This window comes from Impatiens glandulifera, chromosome 1 (genome assembly GCF_907164915.1).
Source record: "Impatiens glandulifera chromosome 1, dImpGla2.1, whole genome shotgun sequence".
Lineage (NCBI taxonomy): Eukaryota > Viridiplantae > Streptophyta > Magnoliopsida > Ericales > Balsaminaceae > Impatiens > Impatiens glandulifera.
In genome coordinates, this window is record NC_061862.1 from 80,362,619 (window position 1) to 80,373,437 (window position 10,819).

The 10,819-nt window shown below is 38.9% G+C and overlaps 2 protein-coding genes across 2 annotated transcripts; one reads left to right on the forward strand and one right to left on the reverse strand.

Moving 5' to 3' along the window:
- Positions 1–1,658: 1,658 nt before the first annotated feature.
- Positions 1,659–2,318, forward strand: LOC124919071. Its single transcript, XM_047459210.1, has one exon. The coding sequence runs from the start codon at positions 1,736–1,738 to the stop codon at positions 2,291–2,293; it is 558 nt and encodes a 185-aa protein (XP_047315166.1). The 5' UTR covers positions 1,659–1,735; the 3' UTR covers positions 2,294–2,318.
- Positions 2,319–2,375: 57 nt separating this feature from the next.
- LOC124919070 (glutamyl-tRNA reductase 1, chloroplastic-like) lies at positions 2,376–4,624 on the reverse strand. The gene is made up of 3 exons (XM_047459209.1): positions 4,288–4,624; positions 3,614–3,855; positions 2,376–3,512 (listed from the first exon to the last, which is right to left on the reverse strand). The coding sequence occupies exons 1-3, from the start codon at positions 4,523–4,525 to the stop codon at positions 2,376–2,378; spliced, it is 1,617 nt and encodes a 538-aa protein (XP_047315165.1). The 5' UTR covers positions 4,526–4,624.
- Between the last annotated feature and the right edge of the window lie 6,195 nt (positions 4,625–10,819).

Genomic DNA, 10,819 nt, shown 5'->3' on the forward strand with positions numbered 1-10,819 from the left:
AAATTGATTTCTAGAAAAGTTGTAACGTCAAAAATCGACTTGAGTAATTCGAATCCCCGTAACATATATTCCTCTAAATTTTTAGAAGTAGAGATAAAGAATCAAAATGGTAGGCTCGGTTATAATTTGCTTCGAAATATCAACTTAGACTAGCTTTCATTCGCTTAAGAGTCGTCACCCAATTTTACTTCATGAAAAGTAGAAAAAGAAAATATTTTACGTTCAAAGACGTTTATTAGAGATTTTATTTTAACATGGTAATTAGTTACACATGAGAAAAAGCCTCTTGATGGTGGTGTATCCTTCTAGGAGGAGACTTACTCAAAGTCAATGGACATTGACAAATCATAGGTGTGTTTCAATTTTAAAATATAATTGGCTACCATTAAGGACTTTAGTGGTGGGTTTCAATTTGAAAAAAAATTAAGAACTTTATCCCAACTACTATAAGTCTTTATTTATAAATTATTTTATTAATCACTCAAAACATTTGAAATTCAATCTTTTATATTAATTGTTAGGTAAGCAACTTACATATTGTATTTTTGTATTTTTAAGCTCTCAATTAGTGTTTTTAGAATTATATGACATATATATAATAACAATTTCAATGAAATTTATTATTTGAGTTCTAGATATAATTTTGCACTCAAAAGCAATATATCTTCTAGATCAAGATCTCTCATTATTATCTTCTCAAAGTACACTAAAGACCAAAGTCTATTTGGAGTTTTAAATGTACCAAAAATTTGGAGTTTCATTTGAAAAACTTTCCACAGTTCCCTACCAATCATTATGAATTATTTTCGACGACAAATGTTATCATCCCCGGTATGTCTTAGTTCTTCCAGCATGGAAATTGCCAAACACGCATGGTTACTATGCCAAGAAAATCTTATTATATAGTCATTATCTAGTTTCTCTCCTTCTAAATTTATTATTAAATAGATTTAACACATTACTTTTTAAAAAAAAAAAAATTATAGTAACTGCACTACCTCATATGTTTGTTTTATAAATAGTCTTATTGTTACTTTATAGAAATACAAAAACCACTATTTGTTTGATAAATTAAAGTTTGACTTCAATGTACCAACTTAGTCTAAATAATGTGAAACTATTTTAATTGTAATCATGATAATGGTGTTTATCAAATTGAGATTTTCTCAATAAAAACGTCAAATTTGATGACTCATTTCAAGAAGACGGATATTCGAGAATCATTATTTGAGACATATGAAATACCTTTTCGGAGTCTTTGATCATAATTTTAGATGTTGTAACTATGTTGTGGCCGAGTTGTGGCCGAGGTTAGAGTATCGTCAAACAATGTGATTTTCGAGTCCGGACACAAAGTATAGTCTATGTCATTCTTGATACATCAAGATAGTCATTGACCTCAAATCAATACATTAAACAAATTATATTTTTTCACCAACACTTTAAAGCTCATTTCATCTCTCGGGTGCAAATTGTATTTTCCGCTATTATTTTTATTTTTTATATTTCAGCATCACCTTGAAAACTTATTTGCAATAACATTTAATTTTTTAAAAATTATTAAAATAATTATAAAAAAATGAAATTTGGAATTAACCAAAATAATTTTAACCCTAAAAATGTAATATAAAGTAATAAGATCCAAAATAGGATATGACAGTACTATACGAGAGAAAGGGAGATAATTTTTTTTTATCACCAAACCCTAGACGAGAGAGACGGAAGACTAGCAACAATGATGTCCCAGCTCTATCCCTTCCGCTTACCATTATCGTCTCGCCTCTTCTTTCCATCGCCATCGTCATCACTTCCCAGACTCCAACAACCTATATCATGCGGCGGAGGAGGCAAGAACATCAACAGAAACCGAAAGAAAAAAGATCGGATCAAGAACATCGATGCGGATCTATCATCGGCTTTATCTATCCAAGCCAAGAAGTTTAAAGCGCTGGCGATTGAGAAAGAAGATGCCATGAACAAGAGCAGGCAGATCCTCTTCTCAGAACTATGCGAATTCGCTGGAATTTCACTACTGGATATGAAGATCAGGTGGACTAAGAAGATGCATGCAGATGATAAGTTAGTTCTGGTAAGAGAGTTCGTTTCGGAATGGGGAACAGATTTCCATCCTTTGTCTGCTAGGTCAGTTGAAGAGATGATTGAACAACACTTGTTGGCTGACGAAGACGATCAAGAACTATCATCATCGGTAGCTCATGATCATCCTCCTTCATCTTCTCATTTTAGCTTATTTTCTGGTTGGATGAATCTCCTTAAGGAATGGAATAAATAAATATATTCAATCTTCTTTTATTTCATTTCATTTCGTTTAAATTAACAAATAAACAAACACGGAGATGATGATCTATCTATCTTTATTTGCGACTTTGTTCGATTTTGCTGCGTATTTTCTCCTCCAAAACAGACACATCTGTGTCAAGACCAAAAATCCTGTTAAGTGCGTGCATATTCTCAAGTACCTCATTCAAACTCCGATCATCGCCACTGGCGTCGCATCTCAAGTGTTGCATAGGACCATGAAGGAGCTTGTTCACAATTCCCAAACTAAGATGATGAACCGCATCTCTTTGTTGTTTCGTTATGTCATTACCCATCTTAGATAAACACTTCTCAACTTCCGATATCCTGATCCTTTCTGCATACGCCCTTAGCTTCTTTATAGTCGGAACTGTCTCTAATGAATCCTTCCACGCTTCAAATTCGCTCACCTCATTCAAGATTATCATCCCAGCTTCCATTGCTTTACGTGATCTCTCCTCCTTGTTAGCGGTCACCACTTCCTTCAAATCATCTACATTGTATAAACAAACACCTTCCACACTCGAAACGCTAGGTTCTACATTCCTTGGAACTGATATGTCAATGAAAAGCCGTCTCCGTCCACTCCCAGATCCAATATTTGGTAGAATCTGAACTTGCTCTTTTGTAAATAGAGCCACTTCCGACCCAGTGCAAGTGAAAATAACATCGGATTCAGCTGCTGATTTCACTATTTCTGAGAGAGGTCTGTAAATAATGTTCACATCGTCAACTTCTTTAAGAATTGCTGCAACTTTATCCTCTGTTCTATTGACAACTACCATTGTTGTGCATCCCTTGGCAATCAAGTGTTTGATCACCAGTTTTCCCATCTTTCCAGCTCCAACTACCATTACTCTAGAATTGGCGTAAGATGATTCAGGAAGCAGCTTCATCAGGGCGAGATCTACTGCAGCAGAGCTAACGGAAACAGAGCCAGTAGATATGTTTGTCTCGGTTCTTACTCGCTTCCCGACGGTGATAGCGTGCTTGAACAACCCACTGATTTTGCGACCAAAGCCAGGGACTCCCTGACCGGATTTTACAACTTGCTTCACCTGAGAAAGAATTTGACCTTCTCCAAGAACAAGAGAATCTAGACCAGATGATACTTCGAATAAGTGTTGGGTAGCGTCGTTGTTGTGAAGTAAGAAGCGATGATTACAGAGGTCTGGAACAGGAACGCCACTTATCTGCAGCCAACATGATCAACACAGAAGAAAGGAAAGAAACTATCAGATGATATTATTAGGGAGATCCATTATCAGGCATCAGATATTAGGGTTGGCTTTACCTTTGACATCCATTCAGTGACTTCTTTAATTCCACGATGCTGAGATAATGCAACAACATAGATTTCTATACGATTACAGGTACTAAGAACAGCTGCTTCTTCTATATGAGGAAGGCCACATAGATCAGTAATGGCCTGCCCCCATTGTGCTTCAGGTATGGAAAGTTTTTCACGAATCTCAACTGGTGCAGTGTGAACATTAAGACCTATGACAATAATGCTGCTACTTTCCTTTGTGTATCCTGAACCAGAAAATAGATCGTAAGTGATTTTGTTCGTCCAAAAGTAAACCTAACTAATCCTTCCCTTCCCTCTCCGTGAGGAAATCTGACTCTCTCTAGAATTCCTCAACAAACAAAAAAAGTAGAATGCATGTATTGAATCAAATCAATAAATCAATCAAAATCTGTGAATTGACTGATGATTTTGGATACGAAAATGAGATTGTTCGTCTAAAGGTTAACCTAATCCTATCATTCCCTCTCTCAGTGAGGAAATCTGACTCTCTCTAGAATTCCTAGACAAATAAAAAAGTAGAATGTGTATGTATTGGATGAGGAAATCTGATTCTCTCTGGAATTCCTCAACAAAAGAAGTAGAATGCATGTATTGAATCATCAATAAATCAATCAAAATCTGTGAATTGACTGATGCAATCGGAGGAGGAGACTTACTATCTGCAGCGGATGTTTTGAGAAGCTGAAGAGCGGAGATGCTGGTGGACGCATTGGATCCAGTGTCGCGAATAGAAGCAGAGTCCGAGGTGAGGTCACATTTGAGAGTGAAAGAAAGGTTACTAGTCGGTGTAATCATCGTGATCCTGGACGGTTGACGAGAAAATCGAGGGAGAGGAGAAGCGGAGGAAGAGGATGTTGAGGCGACAGAAGAGCCCATTCTGAGAGAAGCCGCCATTGGTGATGACGGAATTTCACGGCCAAGCTAACTAATCGGAGAGAGGATGGGAATTAGATTCGAAGAGAGAAATGAAATAAGAGAGAGAGATGAATGGGTTTTTGAGGACTTTGGCATTTTCAATGGAAGTTTCAAAGTTGTTAATTGTTATATGGTTTGGTTTGGTAATGGGTAGAACGAAATTATTGACCTGACCAATCCAAACAATACTTAGTGGAATCGTTGCGCTCACACAACTACGTCGGGCCCACCTATTAATTTTAAAATAATTTTCTTTTTTAATATTAAAATCGTACCTTAACGAATAAGAGTCAGACTTAAAATATTAAAATGTCACGTGTTTAATTTTATCTGAAAGTGTTTTGTGTTAACGATAATAATAAGCTTAAAAAACTAAAATATCATGAATTCAATTTTATCTGAAATAATTTTATTTAAAAGTGCTTTGTGTTGAAGGCTTGAAGCATTCAATTTTATCTAAAACAATTTTATCTGAAAATGTTTTGTGTTCAAGCAGAGTATCATATTATTGGGTGTCATGTTCTCCTAAACTTAGTATGATCTTTAAATTTTTTAAATTTTTTGTTTTTATAAGAAACTTTATTTAAAACTTAATTATCAAGTATATCTGTCTATTTATTTTTTTTATCTATTAAAATTATTTTTTCTTTTTATTTAATATAAAGAAAAAAAGTAAAAATATTTTTTATATCTATCTAATTACTCTTTTTATTTTAATCTAGAGAGAAAAGTAAGAATAATTTTTTTTTTGGAAAGTTTCTGACAAAAACAAAGATCAAACGAGATCTTAGGGTGCGTGGTAGGAAGTTCATAACACGTGAAATTTGCCTGAATAAAACTCTTTGACCTTTTAAATCAATAATATAAAAGTTAAAGCTGAAAATAATATTGGGTTAGATTATTAACTGCTTATTAAATATTTTTATTCTTTAATGGAGTTTTTTTATATCTAATTGCTCAAACCCATTTAATTAAGAATATTATTGTTTAGTTTAATGGCAATTATGTACAATGGTGTAAACTAGGGCAATGATGCTTTTAGATGGCATTAGCTTGACTATGTCAAAGTCAAATATATATAGATGAGAAGAAAAGTCAATTAATATTATTTTTATAAAATTTGTTTGAAAGTTGTTATTAGTCAATAATAATGATCCAGTTATATTCAATTTATAATCTCAAGCTTTAATAAATAAGTTACACTTTTATAATTAGGAAAATTTTTCCGAACAAGGATAAGAATAAAAATAAATTAAATTAAAAAAATTATAATAATATTTATTCAATGTTTAAAATTATTAAAATAAAAAATATAACACTCTCATTCCATATTTTATTCACTTCAATAAAACAACTTATTTTCTCACATGTTTCGTCACATATTTTTTCCGAATGAATCTCTCATCTCGTGACTTTACACTTTCACTTTGTCAATCAAATATTTGATTCATATTTTTTTAATAATTATCATCGTGACCTCACACTTTGGTCAATCAAATATTTAATTCATATTTGTTTAACCACTTTCAAATAATACCGGTCTATTATCCATCGGCAAATCACATCTCAATCACATTTGGTTAAAGATTGTACTTGTTTTGTTAGGTTGCAAGTTCGAAACATACAAATAGTATTTTTAATTTTATTTTTAACCGTTTTAAGTTTATGGGCGAATCAACCAACAATTCCAATTCAAGTATCCATTACTCTCACATAAATATCCAAATTAACCACAATTCTCGACCCAGCAATCCGGACACTTTAAAAATTAAGCATCATTATATAATTATTGTTAGGATCTAGGTCGCCGCTGGTGGACCGGGGGTTGGACCGGTTAGCGGTTCTCACTCGTAGGGTGGTGGTTAATCCGGTTAGAGATTAACACCGGGGGTTTCAATACTACACAACCTGTCACAAACCCTTGAACTAGGTTCAAGCGCGGAAGATGTTTGCTTTCAGGTTGAAGCGGTACACTTGTATGATAGGCGCGGTCGGTTTCGGATGATGAAGATTTGAAGATGGTGGGTCGGTTTCGGTAATCTGGATATTCGGTATGGTTAAGTTAGTCGGTTTGGAGCGGTGTAGTTAAGTTAGTTGGTCAGATGATGAAGCCGGCAGAAAGTAAATAACACAACAGATTTTATGGATGTTCGGAGATAAAACTCCTACGTCACCCCTTCCTCTCGAAACCGCGAGAAGGATATTCACTAAGGAATACAAATACAGGCCGATCGAGACTTATTCTCTGCTCGATAACACTCTTACAATTTACACCGAAATTGTAGAACACACTTTAACTTTCAACACTTAGGCTTTCTAGAATAGCACACTGTTATCACTTGTAGTAAATGCTCTTAGCTCTTGTTATCCCAATGTATGTCCCGTATTTATTCTTCTGCAACTGCCTCCTTTTATAGGTGAAATATGCCAACGGTCATATTTCACTACCTTGAATTTGATTGGCTGATCAGAGGTGCAGTGATTCAGTGTCTCAGACCTGCGGTCGTCTCCTCAGACCTGGTGTCCTGTCTCAGACCTGCCGGTCTGTAAGGCAAACCTGCCGGGTTTGTCTTTTACTTGATGTAGGCACTGTCTGTTTGGACAGTTGTCTGTACTTTGAGGATTTCCTTTCTGGCTTATCCCGAAGTAGAAGGATCCGGTAGTACTGTTTTCTGCAGCCTACAGTCTTTCCTCAGACTTGCATGGATATGGAAGTATTCAGTCTGTTCCTTTGGTATCATTCTCAACAGATACCCAAATTGTCTTCTTGTACTGGTCGACCGCTTGACTTGGCCGAATGTCTTTTGGTAGTGAAGTAACCGGACTTCTTCCGGTTATTCTTGTCTTGTGGATGATCGGCTGTTTGATGGTTCCGGTTTTGAGCTTTGGCCGATTCTTCCTTTGTGCGGTCACGTTCCGAATACTCTTGATCGGTTTGGTAGCTTGACCGGTTCGGTTTCTTCAGTTTGTTCTTTTGTTCATCCGGTCCGGTTCCTTGTTCCTGCATGGAAGGTTTGTTTAAGTTAGGTTTGTTTGAACCGGTCTGAATTTATCTAACAATTTCTCCCTTTTTGATTATTTTATTTAAAATTATCAAAATCATGTAAGTTTGCAACCGTAGGCCGGTTGTTTTGTTTGGCCGGTTTTTGAAAAAGACTTAGAAAATTTTCGAAAAATTTTGAGAGAGAAGTTTTGGAAGAGTCTTTATCTTTTATCTAACAATTTCTCCCTTTTTGATTATTTTATTTAAAATTATCAAAACTAAGTAGAGATGCAAAATAAGGCCGGATTCAAAAATAACTTTATATATATATTTATAGATGACCGGAAAAGACAAAGCATAAATACTAAGAAAAGGAAGGATAGTCCCTATTCAGAATCTGTGAAGTCATAGACACTCTTCTTTTTCGTCGGTTGCGGTTGCCTGGTCTGTTGGGAGGATCGTTGTCTTTTCGATCGGGACCGCAGTTGTTCCTCGACTTCGTCCTCGACTAGGTCGTCTTGCTGCGAAGTACCCGTAGTAACCGGTTCAGAGATTTCATTGAGCATCTCGACTATCCGAACTTTCTTAGGAGCCACCCTCTTTCTCTTTTTCGGTGCCGAAGCGGAGGCGGCCGCCTTCTTCTTTTTCTCGTTTTCCGTTGCATAGCCCTCCAGCCTTCGTGCCTCCCTTTCCAACCGTGCGGCATCCGCCGCAGCCTGACTTGCCACTTTCTCGGCATACCCTGGGTATAAGGCCTCGGCTCTTCTTATTCTTTCGGCTTCCAAATCTGCTTCGGTCAGTTGAGACGATCGCGGCGCCCCTTTATTCTTGCTAGCTTCGGCGTCCAGCGCATCCTGGACCCTTTTAGCCACTAGAGCATCAGCCTCTATAGCCGCGGCATCTGCGTTCTCCTTAGCCTTTAGAATTTCGGCCATCTGTTCGGTAAGTGCCTTTACTTCGGTCACGAGATCTTCATTTTTCTTTTCCAGTACCGAGACCCGGTCGATTGTCGCGTCCACCCGTTCGAAATCCTTCTTTAAGTTGGAGGTCACATCCTCCAGAGTGGCGGTTCGCTGAGCACATTTTTCGCGCTCACCGGCCTCTTCCCACAGACCGGTGCTGAGTTCTGCTAGGCGTGCTTGATGTTGATCCAGAAGCTGTTTTGTCACATCGGTGAACTTCAGGGCCGAATCAAATATGTTGTTGCATCTATCCTTGAACGGTTGAAACTTGGACACGTCGTGTTCTTGAACGCGATCATCGATCCGCTCTGATAAGGATGCGTCAAGCTGCTGAAGTCGGTCCTCAACCCGCTCCGAAACTGATGCTTCAAACTTTTGAAGTCGGTCATCAATCCATTCTTTAGGAGGGACTGAAGCGGTGACTTCCGGTGGTGGAGGAGGCGTTGATTGCTCGGTGGGGTCAGGATCGGCTCTTTCATCGAGATTTAACGGTGCATCCTCTTCATTTGGAGGTTCTAATTGTACCGCATCCTCTAAGTTCGGTACCCCAACTTCTAAGTTTGGAACCTCAACTCCCAATGTCGGTATCGGTTCCTCAGCTTCCAATATCGGTTCCTCATCCTCCCTTGGAGGTGTTTGACAGTTAACTGGAAATTCTTCGATTACCGGAGCAGTATAGACGGGTACTTGCTTTTGGTTGCATATTGCTTCCAGCCGCTCTATTTCTTGACGTATCTCCAGTTTGCCTTTTGCAAGCTTTGCTAACACCCGCGGTGCTATGGTGCACACCGATCCGCCCTCGTTATATTCTTCCGTAATTTTCCGGATGCGCCTTTTTAGTTTCCGAAGATGGCTTCTCGGTATCAGGAGACAAGTTCGGCATTGTACCTCCTGAATTGTATTGGATTTTGTGAGGCGTAAGATCATGTCCTCTACTTCCTCCAATCTGGCGATGCAATCCTGTTGCGGGAAGCTCGGTAGGATATCTTTATATTTTGTACTGAACCGGTGCTCATGCCACTCCAAATATAGATCTATAACGTCCTCGTCTCGCTTGTTGATGCCCTGAAAGATTTTCTGGGCTAATCTTTCAGCCTCGGCCTCGTCGGCCTCTTCCTTGTTGTGGCCTTCATCATTGGTTCCTTCATCAACCCCGTCTTCACCCTCGGTGGTCTCAGGATTAGCGCTTTGTTCGGCATCGTTCGGACTCCGAGCCGAATGATCGTCGTCATTGACCGTTCTATCATCGGTCCTCTCCGTGTCGGTTTCCTCAGGGGCCCACTCCTCATCTTCTGTTTGTTGCGGTGGGTCCACGAAGGTTATCTTTTCTTTCCTCTTTCCTCCGGTCTTTGCCTTTGCCGGGGCATCTTTCTTTGCGGCTTTCTTCTTTCGGCCACCTATGGAACTGGAGGCCGGTTGCGTTCTTGGAAGAAATTGCCTCAATCTAATGAGGCAACGTTTTGTTAACGCAACACCGGGACCGACGTTGAGTTTCAAGTGGATGAAGATCTTACCGAGGGGCACGGCATATCCCCATGACCGGGTTGAATCCGGTTTCACCATGTCCATGAGGTTGCCGAACACTGATCTTGCCCAGTTAACCTCTTTTCCTTCCAATAGACCGATTATCATCTTGATTTTGTCTTTGGTGAGGTTGCTGAAATTTCCTCCCCTTGCCAGTATCGCCCTGACGAAGATGTCACATGCCGGGATTAACTCCGGCCTCAGCATATTTTTACTTCCGGATGTTGTGATCGGCTCAGTGGTTGCCGATAAAATGTGGCAAGCCGCCTCAAAGGTGTCCTGCTCTATTTCTTCTGTTGCATCCTGGCCAGTTGTAGGGAGATGCAAGCTTTCGGCCACCAATGCTTCGGTGATCTTGATTTGGGAACCGCAAACCGTCGCGATGATCTTGTCGTAGGCGATGGTTGCGGTGTTGAAGAACTCTTCGATCGCCTCTTTGTAAATTACGTGAGGACCGCCTAGGAAATATCCCAGACCGGTTTTAATTAGCCGGTCAATAACTTCCTTCGCCTCAGTCGTCCCATTCTGCCGGATCTCTTCGAAATCCACTTGAGAGTAGAGTTTGAACAATGCCGAATCACGACCCATGTTGAAAGAGTTTGAAAATGAGAGAGAACCGCTTCAAAGAGTTTAGAAAACTTAGAGAGATAAAGTGAATTCGCGTGAGAATGAAAGAAAATGACCGAAGTCCCTTTTATAGACGCGGTTTGGAAGCCCAACCGTCCCATCATGAATGGGCGGGAATTTTCCCTCCAAGGTGAAAGATTGCCAAACTATGGGCGGTAAGACTTAAACTGTGGGCGG